Here is a 25,969-nt window from a genome sequence, read left to right as displayed (position 1 = left end):
CAATATCAAAAGGACGGGAACGATAGAATAGTTTTCACATCTGACCTACTGACCCCAAAGAAGTAGGTGTACAGAAATGCTGGAACAGAATCCATGTATGTTTCTGGAAGGGTTACTGGGTCATACTCCTTCTCCCTCACCCAAGGCTGATGCAGGAAAACTGTGGCTCAATCTTATTTCTGCAGTCACAGGTGCAGCCTCTGCCCAACATGTGCAGAGCCAGGCTTGCATGGACCAGGGGAGCATTGGCAGATGCTCACACCACCTGGAACGCCTCCAAAGCAAGACCATCTCTCATTCTCTCAGCCACTTCTGGCTGGCCCCCCGTAGAATCTCAGCATAAGTTGCTTAAGGCAAGGAAGAGGCCCATAGATCCAAGAGCTGAGAAATGTTAAAAATCATGCTGACATCAGCCTAGTGACCAGAACAATCCCTGTCTGTCCCTTCCTCCTCCAGTACTAAGGGGAAAGTGACACATTTTGTATGGAGGAGAGTATCTCACAGCCAATCAGCCATGAGCTTCTTCCTATGCAAAAAGCAAACTACAACACCCTCAGAGTGGAACCGGAAAGCAAAGAGAAGCCCAGGACAGAGGGCTCAGGGGCCACACATTACCTGTACTGCACAGCAGTGCCCAAGCGAAGGCTCTGGACAGCCTCATCCCGAGCAGAGCCTGGCACCAGCCTCAGGAGTGAGCACAGCTCTGGTGGCTTGGAGCTATATAGAGCCGCTCCTGAAATCTGATCTCCTCCCTCTCACCTGGAGCCAAGGCTGTCCAAGCTGCAGGATCTGAGTGTGCTGCAGGATCACCTGCAGCACTGGGTGGTCTAGAGAGGGAGGCGTGAGCTGTGGCTAGCTGCTAATGAACACTGTTCCTTCTCAGTCTGGTTCAGAGTCCTCTGTCACCTAGAATGAGATATAATGATCAGGTTCTCCTCTTTTCCTCTCTGGGTGGTCTCAGAGGAAGAATCACAAGTTGACCACAGACCATCATGACCTCCTGATTGGGCAGCCCACCTGCCTTAGGTTTAGCTCATAGCACTTTCACCTGTGTTACATTGACAAAGCCTCATAACACCCGAGAGGTGAGGCAGGCCAGGAGTCCTTGGACAAGCAAGGAACCAAGACCCACAAAGAGCAGGAGACTTACCCAAAGTCACAGGGCATCAGGGGTGGAACTATGGCGAGGTCCCAACCTCCTGACTGCTTGTGGGTCCCACGGCCCTCTCTGTGTCTGTGGAGGACAAAGGCACAGAATCAGGCCCTTGAGCTGCTCGAGGTGTGAGTGGGTCATGGTGGGGCCACTGCAGGGGCAGGTCCACCTGTGTGCGAATGTCCAGGTGGATGGCATGAGTACCTGCGTCTGTATTTATTATACATGGGTCACGCTAGGACCTACACGGCTCAGTCCCAGGGCAGAGTTGTGATTAAAATAATACAGCACAAGCCTCTGTGGAAACAGGTTGGCAGTTTTCCTTAAGTTACACAGAGAGTTCCCTTATGGCCCATAAATTCCATCAGATATATACTTCAGAGAAATGAAAACATAAGCCCACACAAAAATTGGTACATGAATTTCCATAGCAGCATTGTTCATAATAGCCAGCATGTGGAAGCAACCCAAGTGTCCATCAGCTGATGAGTAAGTAAAACGTGGTATGGACTTACGATGGACTCTTCCTCTACCATGAATAGGAATGTGAGCTGCAGTGCCTACCAAGGACTGTTGCCAATTTATACAACAACCAAGACAACAGGAGTATCCACTTTTCTGAACTATTTACCAAATCTTTTAATGTGTCTTGCTGATCAAATATGCTAGAAACAATATCTAACTTTATTAAATGTGTGTTTTCCTGAATTCCAGTGGGACTGGCATCTTTTCAGTGTCTCTGCTCCAGCTGAGGCCCTTTTGGAAATGCCAGTCCATGCCTTCAGAACAGTTTTCTCTTGCATTGTTCTTCTTCTTCTTATGAATCATAGAGGCCACACTTGTCCTTTCCTTCCCATAATTATTTGCACAGGCCCTGATGGGTTCACAGTGTGAAGGAGCTTTCCAACTCAAGTAGAACAGGCCGACACTTCTGGGCTAGGAGCCATCTAGCCACTCATAGCATCCCAACTGAGGAAGGGAGGCAGAAGCAAAGCTGGTAAGTTTCCTCTCTGCTCAGAATTCAGTGCTGAGGCCGTTTTAGTGTTAAGCTCCCAGGTATTACCAAAGTAAACTGCAATGCTTCCTCACAATTCTCCTTCCTCCTCTTACTCCAGATACCCTGTCCCATTACCCCTCATTCATCTTTCTTCTGGCCCTGGGCTGGGGGAGGACAAAGCTCCTCACCATTGGATGTGAATACCCACATGGAACAAGTGTGGGAGCCCATGGGGAGGATACGTCCTTCCTCTTGTAGTCCATGCTGAGGATGCTACCATGGGCTCCAATGTGTCAGGGCAGCTGTGCTCCCCCCCAGCAGCATCCCAGCATGGCTGCGGCTGCCTGGGAAGAAGAAGCAGTTAATCTCTTACTATCTAACTTGTTTTCTGGGGGACCCCAGATATCAATGTCTTAGGTACCCCAAGCAGTGTCCTCTTGGAGGAAAGATCTGGGTTCACACCAGCTTTTGAGGAGTTATGTCCCTTGGATCTTTGTTCCTTCAGGTAATTCCTAGTTTCCAAATGGTCCTAGGCAGACCGGCATTTCTCCCCTTTGTATGTTCCTTCCTCATGGCCTTCTGCACTGCAGTTTTTCTCTCTGCTTCTCCAGGAGAGTTTAGTAATTCTCCACATCTTGTTCAAAGACCCCCTCTGACTGTCTGTCCCCCACAGATTCAGAACTGTCGCACTGGTCTCGCCACTGCCCCAGCGTCTGTCATCATTCACCTCCCTAGCACCCTTGCTTTTATTTTACCAGGAAGAGTTTAAGGATCTGGTGGGCATTTCATACGTTTCTTCTCCAGCATAGTTTCCCTCCTTTTTTATAGAACCCCAATTTTGTCCACGTATCTATTGTCACCCCATGCACCCAATGTGCCCAGGGGGCAACTGACCTCATACTCAGGTCTGAGAACTGGCCTGAGTTGCCACTTCCCACCTGCCCATTATTCACTTAGAAGCCAGCTGGGTTACCAGATTGAGTGTGTTGGATAGCAGTGCTTGCATCCAAATAACCTTTATTTTATTTAAAATTGGCCTTAAGGTGCAGGACATGGAATCATGGCAATCCGGATATGCCATAGGGAAGTCATGAAGTGGTTTCTTTAAGTGAAAATGTGAATCTTCTCGGCTTAATAAGGAAAAAAGATGTGTATGTGAAGTTGCTAAGATCTACAGTACAATAAGATGTTTTGAGAGACAAAGGCAGACCACATTTACGTAACTTTTATTATAGCATATTTTTATAATTGTTCTATTTTATTATCATTGTTGTTAATTTCTTACCTTCTAATTTATGAAATAAAGTTTGTCATAGGTATGTATGAATAGGAAAAAACACTATCTGCAATTTCAGATATTCATTAGGGTCTTGAAATGTATACTTTGTGGATAAGGGGGAACTACTGTATTTGTCCTTGTTGTTTAAGCCAACTTGAGTGGGTTTCTTTTATATGAAGCTGAAAATATCCTAACCCCTACAATGTCCCATGAATACCAGAAAATAAAACACTTGCCCCTTAAGAAAATCTTTCAACAATAAGAACAACACTCCATCACCTGTTAGTCACGCCCCTTCCAAAACTAACCAGACATGCTCTGCCTGTTCACTTTTAGAGATACCAAACTCCTTGGACAGGTGGTTACAAAGAAATCTTCCAGGTCCCTCTGACAAATGTTAACTTCACCTTCTTAGAGGGATATGTGCATATCTGCGACTTTGGTTCAGTGCTTCACCCCAATCTCCAAAAGCCTGTCAAAGCTGTTCTAGAATACAACCAAATAAATATCAAAAATAATCAAATAGAAATATGAAAAATACTATGCTTGGAAAACACCTATCCTGACAGCTTACACAAAATGATTCTTAATGACTTTCCTAATCTTAAAATATATTGACAGGGCTTGCAAAAATTAAACCATGGAAAACCAGGACATAGCTAGAACCAGTGGACTATATATTGCTAACTACCACTACAATTCCATATTCACAATGCAACAGATAACCCCAGTACCCTTGTGAGCAATTATTGCTCATCTTTGGTACAGACTCAGAATGCTTTAAATTAAACAGACCCAGAAATTTCAAAAGACTTCATTTTCAATGAAAATATCCAAATTCCTATATAGATTAATTGATGCTTTCATTTAACCTCTCTCTCTATTTTTTTTTTTAATTCTGTGGTAATAGCCATCAGAGAGATGAAGCACTTAAGACTTAAAGTCTACAAAAATACCAAATGCATCACTGAATTTCACTCCATTCCAAATTGGCCTATCACTTGTCATTCGGTAACTGCTCTTATTAAGGAGTTGTATAGTTTTTAGCTTTCAAGTCAGCCATTATCTTGAAATTCTTTTCATTCACTGCTTTTGACCATCCAATTCATTTCACATATCAGAGGTTGTTTCAGCCATTTTTGACATGGAGAGCATAAAATATTCTTTCCTGCTTATAGGGGAGTTTTTTCTATTTAAACATGAAATGCTTTCAAAGAGAAATACCATGGCTTTTAAGGAGTTAAAAAGCATTCCTGTCATGGTAGTATTTATTGCTTGTAAGGTGGGGGTTAAATGTTAGCCAGTTATATTTACATCCTAATGAGTAACTGGTTCATAGCTACCAAACGATAAACATTATGACCTTAGTAACTATGTCTCCAATAGAAAAAAGAAAGAAAAAAGAAAGAAAGAAAGAAAAGAAAAGAAAAAGAAAAGAAAAGAAAAGAAAAGAAAGGAAGAAAGGAAGGAAAGAAGGAAGGATCAACATCAACCTACTTTCACCTTGCTCCTTATGTCGAAGGTGATTGTGTACACCCACAAATGTAGGCCTAAGAAACTTTTATTACAATTATCCAGGCTTATACAGTTCAAGGCTATATGCCAACTGATGAATTTATTTGGTTAAAGAAAAAATGTCCAAGGCAGAGGGAAGGGTGATGTGAGCAAGATGGCAGAATAGGAATCCCCAGCTCTCACTTCTCCACAAAACAACAATTTGGCAACCATCCACAGACACATATACCTTTATGGAAGCTTCAGGACCCAGGTAGGAGGTTGTGACACACCACTGAAACATAAGAGCATAGAAATCTGCTTCTAGAAGGTATGCCTGTATCCCAGGAACAGGTCAGCTACCATAAACTCAGCCCCAGACTGAAAACCAGCCTGCATAGTCAACTCTAGCCCTGCTTTCTGTAGTGTTAAAGGCAGTCTCTTTTCTCTGGGGACCCCACAGAAACTATACTCACCCACACCCAGGATAACAGGACTGCCAACCATGGACCCAACTGAAGACATGAAAGAAGCCCCATGACCAAGGGCCATCTCAGCTTGACTGCAGTCCCAGAGGCAGCATATCTGTCTTGAGACCCAGTAGATCTTTTCCTACCAAATCCAGTCTTTAAAGTTCAGAAGAGGCGACTGCTCCTTCTGATGCACAGACACCATTGCAAGATTACAAGAATCATGAAGAATCAGGCAAACATGATTCCATCAAAGGAAACTAATAAGGCTCCAGTAACCAGCTCTAAAGAAGTGGAAATCCATTAACTACTTGAAAAATAATTCAAATAATTGTCTTGAAGTTCACTGAAAAGAACAGATTTAGTACTACATGAAATCTATGAAACAACAATGAAAAAAAATTATAAGTTCATTTAAAAAATAGAAACCATAAAAAAGAAACAAGCAGAAATCCTACAGCTGAAGAATACAATGACTGAGCTGAAAAACTCAAGAGATCTTCAATAGTAAGCTTGATTAGCAGAAGAAAGAATCAGTGAACTCAAACAGGTTATTTGAAATCATCTGGTTAGATAAACAAAAAGAAGAAAGATGAAAAAGAGGGGGGAAAGACTGTGGGATTTATGTGATACCATCAAGTACATATTCTGAGAATTCCAGATGCAGAAAAGAGACAGAAAAGGGAGAAAAACATATTTAAGAAAATCATAATTGAAAATTTCTGATATCTAGGCAGAGAAATGGACATCCAGATTCATGAAGATCAAAGGTTCCCAATAGGTTGAATCCTAAAAGGTTTACACTGAGACACAATATAATTAAATTTTCAGTAGTCAAAGAGAGAATTTTGAGAGCAACAAGAAAAGCAACTTATATACAAAGGAGCTCCCCTTAAGTCTATGAGTTAACTTCTCGGTGGAAACTTTGCAGGCCAGGAGAGACTGGGATAATGATATATTCAAAATACTAAAAGACAAAAAGTCAGTCAACCAAGAATACTTTAGACAGGAAAACTGTCCTTTGTAAACGAAGGAAGTATAAAGACTTTCCCAGACTAACCATAACCAAGGGAGTTCATCAGTTCATCACCACTAGACCTTCCCTACGAGAAATGCTAAAAGGAATTATTCAAATTGAATTGAAAAGAGACTAAAAAAGTGAAAGTCTAAATTTCATTGCTAAAGGTTTTCCAGTCTTCTGTGTTTGATGATTGTTATAGCATCTGGACCTCCTCTTCCCTGTAGCCTTGTCCAGAGGCTCTAGAGTGACCAGCCATTCTGGCTTGTCTGGGATTGAAGGGTTCCAGAACTTGAGATTTTCAGTGCTAAAACTGGAAAAGTCCCAGGAAAATAGTACTGAATTGGTTCCCCTACCAAAGTTCTGGGTGTAATTTAAAGGAAAATCCAGTGATCAGAGGAAGGGAGAAGAGACAGAGATTTTATTAACCAAAGTCCCAGGAAAATAGTACTGAATTATTTCCCCTACCAAAATTCTGCATGTAATTTAAAGGAAAATCCGGTGATCAGAGAAAGGAAGAAGAGACAGCAATTTTATTAACTAGGCAGCCATCCTGACACAATGGGAGCCAACCACATCCTGACCAAACTTAACCAGTGAGGCTTCCACAAAGATTTAAGAGTTCCAGTAGCTTCCTGATACCCCCTCCCCAACTCTTCTGCTCTCCTCACAGCACACAGAAGGCATCCCTCTGGGAGAAGGTGACAAGCTGGGACAGTCACTGTGGGTCTCTATCCTGAGAAGTTACTGATCCTGTGTCCCCTGTGAGTTTCTTCATAATCTTCCACCCCCACCCACCCCTCCAATACAAAAGTCTGAGCTTGGCACTATGCCTAGGCACCCCAGGCCAACACTCAACCCTCCAGTATTTACATACTTGGGAGAAGACAGGTATCAAGAAGCAGACTCCCCATCTTTGCCACCTGTAGTCCCAAATGTAGAAATCTGCAGTGGTGCATGGGGTGGAGGTGGGTTGGTTGAGGAGAGATTCTAACTCATCAGAACACAGGAAAGCCTGGGTGGCTGTGCACCCATTCCAAGCCTCCTTGACCATAGAGAGCTCCCCAGCAGGCTGTGAATGAGGATGGAGCAGATTTTGAAAGCGTTCACTCCTCTATGTTCCCTACTAGCTCTGTACAAATCTTAGATCTCAATCAGATGAGTCATAACCCAGCATGGTGGCCTCACTCTGCCTTGGCTTCACCTTTGTCCTGAGCAGTTGTCCCAGGCCAAGCCCTTGGAGTCATCAGTGCCCCCACATGACTCCATCACTTAATCTTGGAGCTGAAGCCTCTTGGAAGATGCTGTTGCAGAAACAAATCTTTGTCTCTGATTCAGCAGGGATGCTGTTCGTCATTTCGAAGCTTGGACAAACCATATGGGCTCCCAGGCACTTATAGGTATGGAGTTCCAGGGAAAACAGAACTGTCACCTGAAGGTTGGCTCAGGCCAGATATCCAAAGATGGAGCTGAGGGATATCAGACCTCCTCATGGCTAAGAGGAGCAGGAGAGGGAATTTGGTGCTGGACTCAAGCAGAGGGAGATGAGGCAGGACTCTGATGTGTGCCATCCCATAGCCTCCACCACCTGGCTTCCCGTCTTTGGCCTGCCCCTAACCTGCACCTGGACAACTTTCCCTTCCCCAGGGGCCAAGAGTAGGCCAGGTGCCACAACCACTGCTTTCATCAGAGCCTGTGGGAGCTTCCCAAGGCATCTCCCTGCCAAGGTAGCTTTGGATTCCACACTTGCTAAAATACAGACGCTTTCCAAAAAAATGTAATGCCAATGAAGGAAACTTGAACATGGTGGCAGGCCAATGAAGCCTTTTTCCAAGCTCTCCTAGTGTATTTGCCCCTTTCTGGGTGAGCTGTAGGCTGTGGGGCGCTGTGAAATCTTTAACAACAGGCTCTGGGAAAGTGGAAGCTTCCTTTGTAGCGTGATTTCCATGGTGTGAATCCTCCCCCCATGGCCATTTTATGCCAGCAATAAGACGCCACTGCATGTGGAGCTGCGAGAGCTGGGCAGTCACTCCGCAGGGGACGGTATTTCCAGCAGACAGACACAATGTGATGTAAATATCCTTGGGCACAGGTAATAGTAAAATGGAGTCAAATAACCAGAAAGTGCTGAGTTTTGGTATTTAATATTTTTATTTTTAATATAATTTATTTAATTGTAAGACTCTACAATTTAATTTTTAATAATGGCCACATAACATCCAGCTTGTATGATTTCTGAAAATGCAGCATTTCACAGACACAGGTTTCCCAAAAGGACCTTCTCCCTCCAGTCAGTGCACACCTGAGTGGCCTTGCCAAGCACTCGGGACACTAAGTACTCCAGCCAACATAGGCAATGGGGAGAGATGCTGAGGTCAAAGTTTCATCCCCTACAGGAAACGACCATTGGCTGGGGCTGTCCCTGATTCCCACACACCAGAAGCCATTCAGGTGCCATCAAACCTGCAGAGGATAGAGCCCCTGCCCAGGGCAGAACCCCTTACTAGCCACTGCAGGGATTTGGATGCCAGGAACAGGGCTGCAGGGGACAAGATCTCAAGGGGCTGCTGGATGCCACCTTCAGCCTGTGGTAGGGACCAGGCAGAAAGGGGAGCTGCCATCCACTCTGTTGTCAGACAGTAGATCGGATTCTGTCCCCTTAAAGTAATGGAAAGGAGCCAGGACAGGCTTTCACAAGAGTCTTTTATTAGAGCTGAAAACTGTGGAACCCCTTCCTGTAATGGACAACCACTGGCACTCACAGTAAACACAGTAACAAGTTCTTCAGGAATAAAATAGCTCCAAGGTTGTTCTGCAGCGCCCTCTGGCACTGGCAGGTGGGATAACAGGAGGGTGGTGAGATGCTGTGGTTCGAAGGGGCTGGAGGGCAGCCTCTGTCCCTACAAGGTCACAGGAGACAGCTCAAAACAGGTGCCATGTGGCCCGGCCTTGTGTTCTCTTGGCCCCTGGTTGTCAGTCACTCTGCTGAAGGTGGAGCCTGGAGCAGGCTCACCGGGCTATGAGCAGGTACTGGAGGTGCGGAGAACTTGGAGGAGCCACCACAGGTCAAGTGAGTAGTCCCGTGGGGCCAGCTGGGGTGTGGGTGTGGTGTAGACATCACAACCCTCCTTTAAGCCCTCCTTTTGCACCTGGTACCACATCTTACACCGGAGCTGCAGACAGGAGTGTGTCTGATGCAGTTCTCTGTGCAAACTCAATGTGAGGCCAGGCCTCCTGGGCTCCTGGGCTCCTGGTGCCTTGGGAATGATGGAACAGGGAGGAGGGAACCTAGGACCAGAAGTCAGTGACCCTGACTCAGACCCCAGCTCTGCCACTCGCTACCTGAATCCTATGCAGTTCTGTGCTGACTTGCCTCTCTCAGCCTCAGTTTCCATCCCTGCCAGGTGAGAATAATACCTGGCCACACAGAGGATTAGAGGATTATGTCCAAGGTGCCAGGCTGGCAGAAGATGCTTAATCAGTGTTTCCTCCATGGCATGTTCTTATGGATGGCAGAGGCTGGGGCAAATATGAATCAGCAGAAATGAGGCACTTTAGGTCAGTGGGATTGTGATATGGTCTTTTGGGACTTGGAAAGTAGATCTTTCCGGAACACTCAGGGCAAGCCTGCTGAGAACCCGGCACCAGGGTCCCCCTCATCCTCACAGCAGGGACCCATAGTCTCCACTGCTCCTTCTTAAGCACAGGGCACAACCTGGACTCTCTCAGAGGGATTTAAGGAATCCTAAACCAGCAGCTCTCAATCTTGGAACAACCTGAGTCTGGTGGGTCACCAATGTCCAGGCCTACCCTCTGATTAGATTCTGATCTAACTGGCTTGGGTGCAGCCTGGCAGCAGCAGGTTCAAAAGCCCCTGGGCCATTCTCACGTGCAGTAGAGTTGAGCACCCTTGCCTCAAACCACAGTCTCAGTTGCTGGGAATCACAGCCACTTGGTGTCAGCCCAATCCTCCCTGAGTGTGGAGATGTGGTGTGGATGGGGAGGATGGGTCCCTGCTCCCAAGCAAGCCCACTTCTCTGTGTCCCCTGTGACTGGACCCTCAGTCACACTCTGACAGCTTTAGTCCAGAGCCCCTGTCACCAGTGGCCCTGTCTTCTGCTCTACCTTTCACCTGGACCTCACTGCCTCTTGCTACCAAACTCATCTGTCCCTGCTAGCCACTCTCCTGGCTGGGCCCTGCTGATAAAGGGGCCATTACCTCCTTCCTTGAGAGGCTGCCAAGTGGCTAACACTGTGGTGGTTATCTGTGAAGGAGCACTGGCTACTGGGGCTATTTTTAAGGAGAGGGGACACTTCAGGAGGTGGAAATGTTTCCTGTGGAAATAAATTTCCCCTTATAATGGTGGCCCCTGCATGACCCCTCTTTGTATCCACAGGTTCAAGTACAGAGCCTGGCTTGGGGCTGGCACTCATGGGGACCACTCAGGGCAAGGCTGCTGAGCCCCCAGCCCCAGGGTCCCCCTCATCCTCACAGCAGGGACCCACAGCCTCCACTGCTCCTTCTCAAGCACAGGGTACAACTTAGACATTCATGAATGAGTGAATGAATGAATGAATGAATGAATGGAGTTGGGATTCCATGTTGGGTTCCCAGCCTCTGAACTTTTTTGAATTCTCAGATGTCTGACTTGCCACTTTGTTACTCTGATTGATGTGTACCTCAAACCCGCACACCACTCCAGCTTCCTGCTGCTTCTGCATCTGCTCAGATCCAGTCCTGGGCTGGTGCCTGCATTCCACTGCATTGACATTGCTTTTCAGGGCAGACTCATGGTCACAGGGGAACCCTTAAGGCTTTCCTTAACTGCCCCAGCCTGGGAGGTTAAGGGTGAGTGTTGGGGGTGATGGCAAGGAGAATGGAAACCAACAAGAGACAGTCCCTGGGGCCCCCTAGCTCCTCTGACTCCTGGTAGGGCTCAGGACGCACTCTGCATCCCACGGAGGCTCACGGCCTCTCACCACAGCTGCCGGTGGTGGGCAGCTCTTGGGCAGCCCTAGTCAGAGCTGGCAGCTATGGCCAAGTCTCTGCTGGAATTCTCTGTCCCCTTGTCCTGGGGTTTCCCCTGTAGCCATTGCCCTGCTGGGGTCTCATGCAGCTCAACTCACACATCCAGAGTTAGGCTGTCTTAGCTGTCCCCTCTTGGGACAGGGGTCCTGAGATTGGCTTCATGGGGCAAACACTGGCATTGCCAGGGCAGTACAAAAAAGCTCCCATTCCTGCCAAGCCTGACCTAGGAGCCCTGAGCCTGATTTCTCTCTGATTTTCTAGGCAAATTTACTGCTTCCTTGGAACCCAGCTCATCCCTTTGTTTCTTCTGAGCTCCTTGGGTCACCTGTCAATCTCCTTCTCTCTGGAGACCTCATGCAAACAGGACTCCCTTCCTAAGGGCCCTAAGGAGTTTGCTTCTTTCCCTGAACCACCCCAGCCCATAGTTCTGGAGATGAAGTGTCAAAAACCAAAACAGGCAGATCCCTAGAGAAATGGAGGCAATCATCTTTAATTTTCAATCACAGCCACTGAAACTTACAATGCATTTAGCATTCTTGTCTTTCTCCAGGCTGCATCCTGCATATCCTGCTTTGGGAAGAACCAACACTCCAAGGACACTGGGAAGACACACGAGCTGCCCCTTCTCATTCTGTATGACAACCACCCCACCTGTCTGCTTAATTTGAAAGGATCTAGTTCTTAGGGGAAACAAAGGCAACAGTGGCCAAACTGACACTTACTCTGAAAAAGGTTCTTTATTCAGCTGGCTCTACCCTAAGGAAAGGCTGAGATTTATGCTACAGGCCTAAGAAGCGAGCTTATAAAAGGTCAGAAAAGAGGCCGGGTGCAGTGGCTCACACCTGTAATCCCGGCACTTTGGGAGGCCTAGGCAGGCAGATCACTTGAAGTCAGGAGTTTGAGACCAGCCTGGCCAACATGATGAAACCCCGTCTCTACTAAAAATACAAAACTTAGCTGGGCATGGTCTAGCCTGTCTGTAATCCTAGCTACTAGGGAGGCTGAGGCAGAAGAATCGCTTGAACCCGGGAGACAGAGGTTGCAGTGAGTTGAGATTGTGCCACTGCACTCAAGCCTGGGCGACAAAGCAAGACTCTGTCTCAAAAAAAAAAAAAAAAAAAAAAAAGGCTCAGAAATTCCACCTAGAGAAAGCTCTGCTGTTACTAATGTTTGACTTAGAGTTGCAGGTGAGGCTTTAGACGTTAGCACCTGTTTACCTTTGACATTTTGACCCAGCACTGAGCTTTTGGATCTGGGGAAAACCTCGCTCCACCTTTCTTCACCCCACCTCTACCCACCCCATCTTTCTTCACCCCACCTCCACCCACCCCACCATACACCTGTGCCAAGCTAAATGGAGTTCAGGTGCTGCTGGGCGCCAAGCTCTGCACCCTTGTTTCTTCCATCCTCTCTCGGGTGCCTGGGCTGGCAGAGCCAATATCTAAACACCTTCTCTGGGCTTCATATCTTGGAGCTCAGAGGCCGGCCACTGGTGCTGTGTGCCTTCCTCCCCAGGGTGAAGGCTGCCACAGCCAGGACCACAGCCAGGAAGACCCCAGCAGAGATGGCAGTGCTGTGATACCTCCCCTGGGAGCTGGCTGTCTCCTCCACATCAGCCACCAACACATCTGGGAAGGAGAGGAGACCACAATAACAGACAGGGCACCAGGACAGAGCCTGGCAGAGGAGGAGAGGAAGACAAGTAAAGGCCGTGGCCCCCTGGGCATAGTAAAGGCAATCAGAACTGTTTGGTGGGAAAGGATAAAAAACTTGGAGAAGGAAGTGCTGAATGGGAAACTGAGGCCAGACCCCAATGGGCAGCTGACTGTCAGACTAGAGAGATTTCACGTTTATCAGCCAAGGAGAGTCAGGGAAGTTTTTCTTAGCAGGAACTGGGAACTGGGCTTTGGGAGAACAAATCTGGCCTGAGGCTCCAGATGAATGGGAGGGGAGAGAGTTGGGCATTTTAGACCAGCTGGGAAATGATTACAAGAGTCCCAGGTAAGAGGCCCCCAGGACATGAGCTACTACGGCAGCTGCAGGTAACAGGAGGGAGAGGAGGGAAGTGAGCCTGTGCCCGCAGGCACCTTTGCCCTGCCCTGATGTCCTTTGCTCCTCACTCTGACCCCATTGCATGCACCATTCATGAGACTTATTCTGAATTGCATCTTTTCCTCCAAGACTTTATCTGCCTCCTGGTGCATAACAGTCCTTCATTAAACATGCATTGAATGAATGAACAAGTGAGGAAAGAGTCTGGAATCAGGTGGACATAAAGACGGCCTGAATAGGAATCAAGAGGAAAGAGCTGTCAAAGATGCCCCATGGGCAGCGCCCTGACCAAGGAGAGGGCTTGTGACAACTACTGCTGCCCCACCCACCCCCAACACCATGGCCACCACATCTGTTGACCTAGCCCCAGACTGGGCCAGAAATCCTGGGCATCACTCTGCAAACATTCATTCCCTCGTCCATGCCCACAACACAGAAGCACAGCCGCACAGCAACACAGCAGCACAGCCGCACAGCCGCACAGCAACACAGCAGCACAGCCGCACAGCAACACAGCCGCACAGCCGCACAGCCGCACAGCAACACAGCAGCACAGCCGCACAGCAGCACAGCCGCACAGCAACACAGCAGCACAGCCGAACAGCAACACAGCAGCACAGCCGCACAGCCGCACAGCATCACAGCAGCACAGCCGCACCGCACAGCAGCACAGCAGCGCAGCATCACAGCCGCACAGCAACAGAGCAGCACAGCAGCACAGCAGCAGATGCACTCCCTGTTCTGGAGAAGAAAAGTGACATAGCTTGTGCCCAGTAGAGCCTGCCAGCGATCAGGACAAATCCATGCAGTTGGTGTCCCCATGGCCCTGTCTAGACCCTGATGTCAACACGTCTGCTGTTACAGTTATTATCGTTGTGAGGAATACTGTCATCATTGGTGTTGTTAACATGGGTGACAACAACAGGAGTAACAAAAACTACCATTTACCAAGCACTCAATGACTTGCACCAGGAACAGGCTGAGGCAGTTTCACCAAAATTCCTTTATGTAAACCTCTCAACAGTGCTAAGAAGTAAGTATTGACATTTTCATTTTGCAGATGAGAAGCATGGATTCTGGGACGTCAGGTCTATGGGCCATCCAGGTCAGAACTCTCTTGACCTCGCCCTGCAACGGGTCCTCCAAGGACCATGAGCCTTGGGGGAGGCGGGAACCTGGTCTGATTCAACTCCGTATGACCAGGTGCAGCACAATGTAGGGCTCAATTTGAGTTGGAATATGACACCAAGAGGAACATCCCAAGTCCCCGAGTCAGGGGTCTGTGCCCCGGTGGACAGTGGGGTCTGAGAGCGACCACCTACCGAGGCTCCTCTTCTCGGCGTGGGGGGGTCTGCAGCTGGATGGGACCCAGGACGACGTCCACCTTTTCCTGGTAGGAGCCCACATCCCTCTTGGACCTCAACACACAGCCTCGGTAGCAGCGGGAAGAGGGGTCATACGCTCTGCACACCACCATTTTACAACGCAGGTACACGGAGGGGAAGCGGTTCAGGAAGTGGAAGGCCCTGAACCGGAAGCGGGCAATGCGAAGAGACGGCGAGGAGTAGGGTCCGTAGGTGTCATCCCTCACGCATCTGGAAGAGAACAGTAGCCCCTTAGCTCTCACCAAGGCCCGATTCTTCCTTCATGACTCAGTTGTACCAGGTGAGGAACTCCACAGCCTGTCCTCACTGCCCCTGCCTCCTGCACACCTCACCTTCCTTCTGTCAGAACGTGTGGATCAGACACTCACTGAGGGGCCTGCAGACAAATCCTGGCAGCTCCGGTACCTCACTGCCATCCTTAGGCAGCAAAGCCTGCGAGGGCTTTCCCGATAGACAAGCAGGTCCCATACTGCACAGTGGGTTGAGGCCTAATCCCACAATGACCACATGCTCCATGCACCCAGGTAAACCAGATGAGTCAGGGAAGTAGCTGGAGTTTGGAGCCCAGGAGCGGGACCCAGAGACAGGGCAGAAAAGTAAATGACCTTGCCTTCTCTCTCCTGGTGTCAGGGCCAGGCAAGGTCTCATTCGGCTGCACTCTGAGTACAGTGCCCTGGCCCTCCCTCTCCCAGGGCCTCTCTCTCCTGACCCTCCTCAGCCTGCCCTGAGCCCCATGCAGCTGTACGTTCCACACTGGCCTGCGAACACTCCAGGAGCCCCTATACCGATATAAACCCCCTCCTCATTCCCTGGGGCACCTCCTCTCAGCAGGGGTCAGAGGGAAAATAACCTAAGGATATGCTTACAGGAATTTTCCTAAGATGGAAGAAGCAGCTCACACTAACCCAGTTATTATAGATTGGTGGGATTTTGAAGGGCATGGCAAAGAGAAAAGCCAGGAAAACTGGCCCACTGGCCTAGGATGGGCATTTCTTATGGGTGGTGGATGTGGTCTCCAGGGCAGTCTGGCTCAGCCTGGGAACCTGGCCAGGATCTGCTCCCCTCCTGTCTTCTAGAGCCTCCTTCCTTCCTCCATAGGCAACCCAGATTCTCTCAAATACCAAGTTTTGTTTTTTGTTTTTGTTTTTGTTTTCACAGTAGCTCCCTTAGTGGCAAAGGAGGAAGCAAAAATAGCCAGAGGCTTGTTCAGAGGTGGGACACTTGGGAAAAAGGTCAGGGTCACTTAGAAGCCCCCGGGCAGTCATTGCATTTGCCGTAAAACCCTGCCATTCAGGGCTCCATGCAGACCAGAATGCCACAGCGAAGCCACAGCCATGACTCCACCTCAGAATCACTCAAGATTTTTTAAATGTAACATGCCCAAGCCCCACCAGGCCAAACAGAGAATGTATGGGTAGGGCCTGGGCAGGGTGTGTTTGGAGCCCCAGGTCATTCTAATGGACTTCCAGGTGGATGATCTTGTTGATGGCCAGGTGTAGCCAATAAGCCCCTGTGCTCCAGGTATAGCCAGGGTACATCTACCCCTGCACACACATCCCCGTCTTCCCAGCAAATTGCATTGTCATATAGAAATGGCAGGATTTGACCAGAAAGAATCCTTTGGCAAGGAAGAACTAAGGTCACCCACTCATTTTCATTAATGTCAATCAATTCACACAAATTCAAAAGTCACCTTATGACTATTTGTACAAAGGGAATCTGGTTAAGCTTTCTCCCCTCCTCTCAGCCACCAAGGGGGCTGCTGTGAATTGAGCAAGCTGCATAGACTGTAAACAAGGTGAGCCTCAACACCTGCCTACTGAACTGACATAGGTTCACACTGTGCCTGGAAAGAGGTGCTATGTTTAGCATATCAAGAGGGTGTCGAATTGAATCTGCCCACCTCTAATTCCTAGTAGAACTCTTTATCCTATTGGTATAAATTCTCTTGGAAGGCAATGGCTACTGAAGTGTCCAGGTCTATATTGTAAGCCAAGAAGTGTGGTACACACCCATCAACAGAGACTTCAGAGGGGGCTGGAGTTGCACATCATGGTGTCGTCATGAGTGCAGAAGAGTCAAACCCCACTTCACCCACATGCGGTCATCCAGGGAAGCTGGGCTATGGTAGAGCAGCCCAGCCTGCACACCCTCTGGCCCCAGCCTGACATCTCTGGCCTGACCTCTGCACCTCCTGAGCTTGACTGGAACCCGTGGACTCCCAGAGCTTCTATTCCCAGGCTGAAGGAGGGCAGCAGGGCTCCTGCCATCTTCAGTGCACATTCCTGGTGGACCACCTGCCGCACACTCTCTGTGCTCAGTGCCACATCCACTCTCTCTCATCCCATCCTCCCAACAGCCTTATGATGTGCGTGTCATTATCCCCACTTGACAGGCGAGCAACTGGTCCATACAGGTGCTTTCACTGGCCCAGAATCATGCAACTGGCACGTGGCAGAGCTGGCATTTCAACCTTGGTCTGCTCCAAATCAATGCTTTTCCCACTATACGCAGGTCTTTTTAACCGTATGGCTGGAGTTCAGTCACCTGGAGTCTGATCACAGTTTACAGCTAACCTGCTGAGTGAACACTGCTGAGCTGTTCTATTCTCCAGACACCCATCTCCCCAGATGTTAACTGGAGATGATACATGGTCATCCTACCTGATGAGAAATCAGGGATGTGATACAGAACACAGAGTAAAAGCACCTCAAAGGTAAAAGCTACAGGACATCACTACATGTAGAAAGGGATCCAGTTAAGCTGGAAGTACTGGGAACTGCAGTTCATCAAAATTTGCATTCTTCAAGCCTTTGGGGCTACTCATGTTTGAGTTATCAAGTAAAGGTTTAAGGCCATCGCATAAAGACACTCCTTACCCACTCCGGATTAGATCATAAGTCAAAGACGTGAAGTCATTGGAGTATGGTGATGCCACGCAGGTGTCCACAAACAAGGTCAGTACAGCATCAGAATGGAGGATTTCAGCCTGAACATACAAGTCCTGGTTCAGGTCCACGTAGTAAGGGCGGCTGGTCACAGGATACAAGAAAGATGAGGAAGTATAAAAGGAAATGTTCACGTCAAAATTGCCATACTGGACTTCCTCGACCTGGATGGTGTCATTAGCAATGTACATGGTGTCGACCCAGGTGTTCTGAAGCATTCTGCAGCTGACGTGAATACGGAGGTCTGTCCTCCTCTTGATGATGCCACCTGAGACAGCTGCTGTGAGGAAGTTGGAATAGTCGATGGTGTCATTGTCTGCCTAGGAGAGGCAGGCAAGAGAGCAGAGTCAGGCACATGTCACCTGCTAAGGGAATTCCATAGCTGATTTGGGTGTGAATGAGAGGGACATGACTCAACAAGACTTCCACCCCTCCCAGAACCACTCAGAGATGGCCATGGCACGTGCCTATCCTTTGGCTATGAGCCAGCACAGGGTGCCAGAGCTTACACTCTGGGTCCAGGTCTGGGGAAGACCCACAGGAAGGGGTTCTACCTTGTCCACCTGCTCTTAGCGTACATTTTCTGACTTTAAACTGTCTTAAAAAATTTTTTTTGCTTTATATTTCAGTGCCAACAGTTGTCACAATAAACCGTATGACTTAAACCATACGACCGCAATAAACCCTTTTGTCAGGCCTCTGAGCCCAAGCCTGCACATATACATCCAGATGGCCTGAAGTAACTGAAGAATCACAAAACAAGTAAAAACGGCTGGTTCCTGCCTTAACTGATGACGTTACCTTGTGAAATTCCTTCTCCTGGCTCAGAAGCTCCCCCACTGAGCACCTTGTGACCCCCGCCCCTGCCCGCCGGAGAACAACTCCCTTTGACTGTAATTTTCCACTACCTACCCAAATCCTATAAAACGGCCCCACCCCTATCTCTCTTCGCTGACTCTCTTTTTGGACTCAGCCCACCTGCACCCAGGTAATTAAAAAGCTTTGTTGCTCACACAAAGCTTGTTTGGTGGTCTTTTCACACGGGCGCACATGACAGTATGACCCTTCTTACTCTTTCAAAGATGCTCTCAAGTGCTTTCCATTGAACCCTGTACATTAACATGATCATTTGCATGGATGTCACATTTGCCTGTGGTGCCTACGATGGAGGTAAATTCTGAATCCACTCCAAATAATGAACATGGAGTGCAGATTTATTTCTTGGTCAGAAGAAGCAGTTCTAATTTTAGATAAAAATTCACTATCGCAGGCCAGCCTGGTGGAGCTGTAGGAAGCTCCAGCCATGGATGGCACAGCCCTACTTCTGTGTCTTAGACCCGCAGCTCATGGCCATATGGTTCTGGGCAAGTGGCTTACCTTCTGCAAGCCTCCGTTGCCTCATAATTAAGTGGGAATAAAGTTGTCCTGAGAATTTTAAAAGATATATAGCACACTTAGTTCAGTGTCTGATATCTGTACGAGCTGTTAATAATACTATATCAACTCTTAGGCTCAGGACCAGGGGCACTGGGGGTTGCAAAGATGAACAAAACATTGGCCCTGCCCCTGAGGCACTCAGTGTGATAGGCAATATGGTTATTTAAAGAAATAGAGGAGGCCAGGAGCAGTGGTTCATGCCCGTAATCCCAGCATTTGGGAGGCCAAGGCAGGAGGATCACTTGAGCTCAGGAGTTCGAGATCAGCCTGGGACACATAGCAAGATCCCACCTCTACAAAAAAAATTTTTTTAATTAGCTGGGTGTGGTGGTGCATGCCTATAGTCCCAGCTACTCTGGAGGCTGAGGCTGGAAGATCGCTTAAGCCCAGGAGTTCAAGTCTGCTGTGAGCTATGATGCACCCCTGCCTGGGCATCCAGCCTGGGCAACAGAATGAGAACCTGTCATTAAAAAATTAAAATAAAATAAAAATAAATAAATGAGTGGAGGAATAAGAATGTGGCGTGTGCTGTGCATGATCAGCCAAGTTAGAAGAAACAGGGCTGACAGAGTTGTCTGGCTGCTCCAAACGGGTGTGAATGGGTGTGAACGAGTGTGAATGGGTGTGAACGGGTGTGAATGGGTGTGAAGGGCCCTCAGCGGGGCCGCTCAGGCAGTCTCCAGGCTGCGCACTTGGCATAGGAACAGTGGTCACCTTCAGTGGACTGACTTCCACTGACCAAACTCACAGCAAGCCAGAACCCAACACAATTAAGGCCAGGCCTTCACTGGGGGAGTATGACAAGGACCAATCACAGCATCTGCCACTTGTAGGGTGACTAACTGTCCTCATTTGCCTGGGAGTGAGGGGTTTCCTGGAACGTGGGACTTTCTATGCTAAAATCTGCAAAGTCCCAGGCAAACCACAGAAATCTGTGGTAGGGGCTGTTGAAAACTTCAGTATAATCATAGTTGCAGCCACCTTCAAGCCTGTAGAGAAGGGACACACCATATTGGCTTCACTTTCACCCAAAATTGGATGCAGGGGGCCATCTTAGATGGTGATAGCTCAACAAATGGTAGCTGCAGAGGCCAGCTGACTGTGGAGCTAATGAAGCTGAAGCTTTTGGGCCCCCTCTTCCCCGCCTACTGCAATATGCAGGCCTCCTCCAAGGCCTAGCAATGTGTTTGCACAGCCATACGTTTTTGCAAAGTTTATAAAAGTTCATAGATATTGCATTCTTTGACTTAATGAGGCCCCTGCCCATCTCAACACCTGCCCCTCACCCCCAACCCTAACTGTATAAGCTTCAGGCCCTGCAAAATCTGGAGCTGCTCCAGGAGCTGCTGTTGTTATTGCTGATGGGAGTGGCGGTCTGCCAGAAGCCCTCTCTGCTGGACACAGCTGGAGATACTCTGCCTGCTCAGCTTCCTTCTTCCTATTTGGAAGTAGCTGCAGCCATATCATAGCACCAAAGGTTTTTTATCTTCCTTTATTCCAATTATGTCCTGATTATGCCAAAATCATAATTTCTTCATCCCCAGAATTCAAGAAGCACAGGACATACCGCTCTAAGAAAGCTTGTGCACTGGGAAATGGAATGGGAAGCCCCAGGCTTACCTGCTTGAAGGTGCCGCAGCCTGAGTAGGGAATTGTGAATATCACCAGGTTCGGCGTTATCTGGGGCCGACACTCGTAGTATCCATTCCAGGTGGAAATGACAAGGTCACTGGCAGAAAAGCCCAAGGATTGGAGATAGCTCCTGCTCACACTGGCTTGCATGTGATTTGGCAGACAGAGCAGGTCTGATAGACAAGGACAGATAAGGCACTCAGTCACTGCCCCAGACTCCACAAGTCCTACGGGGCCAGAGGCTGTTTCCACTTAAAAAGTGCACAGACCAGGGTGGCTGACAGGGAGGGTCAGCACTTAGGATGTGGGCATAGACCTCACTGCAATCCCCCAAGGACCCAAGGGTCAAGTCAGCCCCATCCTTATGAAAGCCCAAGGAGAGCACGTGGACTCAGGATTTCTCTGATGGAGAATTGGAGGCAGGATTTTTAAATAAGTGGTATGTTTGGCCAAGTTACCATTTATCTATAAAGTAAAGTAACTGTATGATCAAATTGTGGGAATGTCATGAAACAAGGTCGTTTAGCCATGAAGCAAGTCAGTCTTTAATTCTGACTGCATAAGAGACCCTGGATGTCACCTTGCCTGGCCCTTGGCCAATCTACATATCAGTCCATACAGCAACTCAAATCATGGCCATACAGGCTCTGCTGGAAGTATCTGAGTGACCTTATCTCAGCCACTTCCAGCCACCCAGCTCAGTCCGTCTTCAGATAGAAACCAAATGTGTTAGGTCTCAGGCCATGGCCACAGTGTCCCACACTCTGAGAAGGTCACAAGGTTTCAAGCCAAGAGGTCACCTCTGCCTTTGGCACTGACTCATCACTCTCCGCTAAGAGCATCATCTGGGACCCTCTACTTAGTCTCTGCTGACCACAGTAAGACCAATCATCACCCATCAGCCAGTTCTAGCCCTGACTTTATTTCTGGGCAGCCAGAGTCCCAAGTCCCACTGCTCCTGGTCCCTTTCAGCTGAAAATCAAGCCCTGGTGACCTGAAAGGGTTCCTTCATTTCTTGTTTCACAGCGACAGGACAGTTGAGCCACAGATGCTCTCAGGATGTCCCCAGTCCCAACAGAGCATTTCCACAAGGGGACTTACTGGTGCTGTCATTGGAGGGACTGGAGTAGTACTCAGCCCGGAACCCTCTCCTTGTGATGCTGTGGTCACTGATGAAGCGAATGGACATGAAGTTGGAGGAAGAAGTGAAGGAGCCTCTGGCCCCATCACAAACTCGAGCAATGAGAGGGGAATTGCGGTAGGGGCCATCGAAAACTTCAATATAATCATAGTTGCAGCCACCTTCAAGCCTGCAGAGAGAGGACACACCATTTGGCTTCATTTCCTCCCAGAATTTGACGCAGGGGGTCAGATCTCAGGGTGGGGTCACACCTCTGTGCCAGAAACTCTGACAAAGTTCATCGATGAAAGCCATAGGTCTCCTTGGCTGGGCGCAGTAGCTCACACTTATAATCCCAGCACTTTGGGAGACCAAGGCAGGTGGATCATCTGAGGTCATAAGTTCGAGACCAGCCTGGCCAATGTGGTGAAACCCTGTCTCTACTAAAAATACAAAAATTAGCCGGGCGTGGTGGCACAAGCCTGTAGGGTGAGCGAGGCTACTCAGGAGGCTGAGGCAGGAAAATCACTTGAACCAAGGAGGCAGAGGTTGCAGTGAGCCGAGATCGTGCCACTGCACTCCAGTTTGGGTGACAGAGTGAGGCCCGGTCTCAAAAAATAAAAAGAAAAATAAAAATTGAAAAAAAAGAAAGTCATAGGTCTCCTTAAATCAAGAGTCTCATCTTCCCTCAACCTCCATGCCTGGGTCTTAGTCCTGCCCTTTGCGATCACACATATGAAATCTACAGCCCCTCACCTGTCAGCCCTTTACATCAGGAAAGGAAGGGCTCGCATCCTGATTTAGACCATTTTTCTTCCATCGAAAAGTCCCTAGTGCCCCCACAGAATAAAATCAATATGCGTGAATTCATAGTGAGAGAAATAAATAATTGAATAAATAAATATTGGGCAAGTCAAATAATCTCTCTAAAGCTTTTCCTATTTACAAAGGCAAAGTAATCTGATCCATGCACGCTGAAGAGGGCTATGGTGAAGCTCAAATAAAACAACATACAGAAAAGGGCTTTGTAAAATGTCACAAATGGTGATGGTCATTGCTATCAAGATGCTGGTTAAAGAACCAGTCATGGTCAACCTTTTCCCATAGGACTGCATCAGCTTTAAGTGCAATCTTTGTATTGTAATGACAAAGAGAATAAAATGATGTATCTTTTGCAAAATCCCAAATGAATCGCTAAAGCAGAGACTCCAAAGCCCACTGCAAACAGAAATCAACAGGGAAAACTATTTTGTTCAACAGTGGCTGTTAGAGAAGAAATTAGTGTAGCCCCTTGTTCAGGACACTAGAAAACACTGGTGCCTCTTCACAGTCAGCTGGGCCACCCGCCTCCTTGGATAAATCATATATTAATGTACTTTTGACATCAGGCATGGTGGCTCACACCTGTAATCCCAGCACTTTGGGAGGCCGAGGTGGGAGGATAACCTGAGGCCAGGAGTTGAAGACCAGCCTGGCCAATATGGTGAAACCCCGTCTCTAATAAAAATACAAAAATTAGCCAGGCATTGTGGCATGTGCCTGTAAGCCCAGCTACTTGAAAGGCTGAGGCAGGAGAATCGCTTGAACCCGGGAGGCAGAGGTTGCAGTGAGCCGAGACCGTGCCACTACACTCCAGCCTGGGTGACAGAGCGAGACTCCATGTCCGGAAAAAAAAAGAGAGAAAGAAAGAGAGAGAAAGAGAGAAAGAGAGAGAGAGAGAGAAGAGAGAGAGAGAGAAAGAAAGAAAGAAAGAAAGAAAGAAAGAAAGAAAGAAAGAAAGAAAGAAAAGTGCTTTTAGTAATGTCCTCTCTGCTTAAAACGATGATTTCTACTTATGATTGGATGCAGAGCAGATACCCTACCCTCTGGAGCAGCAATTCCTCCATCTCTGCCCGACCCCTGGGGAATTCACATGAAGAAAGGAATGGGTGGAGAAAAAGGGTTCCACAAAACAGATACAATTGTTCTTTTTGTTTTGTTTTGTTTTCCTGAGACAGGGTCTCGTTTTGTTCCACAAGCTGGAGTGCACTGGCGCTATCATAGTTCCCCACAACCTTCAACTCCCAGGGCTCTGGTGATTCTCCCACCTCAGCCTCCTGAGTAGCTGGGACTACAGGTGCAGGCCACCACACCCAGCTAATTTTTGTACTTTTTTGTAGAGATGGGGAGTCTCCCTATATTGCTCAGGCTGGTCTTGAACTCCTGCATTCAGGTGATCCTCCTGCCTCGGCCTCCCAAAGTGTTGGGATTACAACCCTGAGGCAGCATACCTGGCCAGTGTGGTTGTTAATAGGATTATTAGTGCTATTATTGCCCCTAAGTCTATCATTACTACTTAACAACCATCTTTTCCACTGGACAACATTTTGTAAATATTTTCACATCTCTCTCCCTCTCTCTCCTCTCTGTTTCTCGTGACCTTCCCAGTAACCAGTGAGGTGAGGAAAGCAGGTATTTTATTCCCCTCTTTTGACTGAGGCTCAGGAAAGTTGAGTGACTTCCTGTGGTCACACAGCAAATTGGTGGCAGACCTAGGACTTGAAACCAGAGCTTTTGTCCACTCCAAGGCTCTCGTGCCCCCTCCCCAACTCTCCACAGGATGCCTCTGGGCTAGGTCAAAAATATCTCTCAGCAAACTTCTCTCCTGACGTTCTAAGCACCATTTATTCCCTCTTGAAAGGTCTGTGGGGCCCCAAGGCATTCTTCTGGGCGCACACTTACTGGACATCTCTGAAGATCACAGTCACACGGTAGTTGTTTTGCACCTCAATGTCCCACACACACTTGGCATTGTTTGGATAGTTTCCCGGATAGAATGGGCTGGAAAAGCCCCCTGATGGTTGGGATAGGAAGCCTCCGCAGGAATAATCTGCTGTCAGGACAAAAAGCGGGAATGTCGGTGACCCCCAGAGCACACTGCACAGTCTACCTGCGGACTACTTTAAATTTAAATTACTTTAAAATTTTAAAAAATAATTCCCAAGACAGAAACCAAGTAAGAGCAAGAGGTGGCCTAGATCTGGACCGTCCACTGAGGGCTGGCAGGGCACTCTTGCAGGGAGACCACTTTGGGGGAAGCCATCTCCTCCCCAGCCCCATTGTCACTGAGGAAATGGGAAGGGGAATTTCCAGGCCACTCTGCCACAGACTTGTCAGGGAGCTCAGAACTTACTGTTTGGACGGGTGATGTTGAGAAAAGGAGCTGTTGACAAAAAGAAAAGATCAGGATCAGTTTTCTGGCATCCCTGACACAGCTGTCAACTGCTCATGAGCTGTGCAGATGCTGTGCCAAGCCCGAGTCCACAGGGAGGAGCTGGACACAGGCCTTGCCCTTGGGGAGCTCACTTGCCCTTGGGGAGGTCTGGAGGAGAGCGAATCCCAGCACACTGGGAAAAGGATGAGATTGAGCAAAGCCTGGGGAAGGAGAGGAGCCTGGGAGTCTGGCCCCTGCCCCAGATGGAGTGGGGAAAAAAGGGCAGTAATTAGGGGGCAGGCAAAGAGGTAGAAACGGGGTGTCCCAGGCAGAGGAACAGCAGGTGCAACTGCACCTGGGTGGAATAGATTTGGGGACCTCCGTGTAGATGGAGCAGCAGAGGATGGGGAGAGGGCACCAAGCATAGGGAGCAGATCATGGGGAGCCCTGGCAGTCATGCTGTGCTGAGGAGGGGAGTCACCACCAGAAGACCCTGAGGAATCACTTGAAGGGGCTGCACAGTGGAGAATGGATGGGAGGGGACAGGCCTGAAGCTGCTGCTATGGGAGGCCAGGAGGGGATGACAAAGCAAGCAGGGGGCGGGGCGGTGGGGGGTGTTGGAGAGGTGCCAGGGCCATGCTGGGAACACTCAGAGCAGCTCAGGGGCAGGCAGGGAGGAGCTCTGCGATGCAGTGGGCCCCATTTGGCCAACACTGGTCAGGGTCTGGTGTCTGTGAGGACAGTCAAATCTGACAGGTGGCG

The 25,969-nt window shown here is 48.5% G+C and overlaps 1 protein-coding gene across 1 annotated transcript in view; it reads right to left on the bottom strand.

The window, feature by feature from the left end:
- Positions 1–14,475: 14,475 nt before the first annotated feature.
- The window catches only part of DMBT1 (deleted in malignant brain tumors 1), a 70,885-nt gene continuing 59,391 nt past the window's right edge, over positions 14,476–25,969 (bottom strand). The window contains exons 43-48 of the mRNA XM_063607536.1: positions 25,187–25,216; positions 24,736–24,886; positions 21,996–22,204; positions 20,883–21,067; positions 17,757–18,145; positions 14,476–15,087 (exon numbers count right to left, since the gene is read on the bottom strand). Of these exons, the coding sequence (XP_063463606.1) occupies positions 14,811–15,087; positions 17,757–18,145; positions 20,883–21,067; positions 21,996–22,204; positions 24,736–24,886; positions 25,187–25,216 (1,241 nt within the window). The 3' untranslated portion in view covers positions 14,476–14,810. The remainder of the gene's footprint in view (positions 15,088–17,756; positions 18,146–20,882; positions 21,068–21,995; positions 22,205–24,735; positions 24,887–25,186; positions 25,217–25,969) is intronic.

The sequence above is a fragment of the Pan paniscus genome, chromosome 8 (genome assembly GCF_029289425.2).
Source record: "Pan paniscus chromosome 8, NHGRI_mPanPan1-v2.0_pri, whole genome shotgun sequence".
Taxonomy (NCBI): domain Eukaryota; kingdom Metazoa; phylum Chordata; class Mammalia; order Primates; family Hominidae; genus Pan; species Pan paniscus.
Note: the sequence above shows the minus strand (reverse complement) of the source record. Positions and strands in the feature narration are given on the sequence as shown.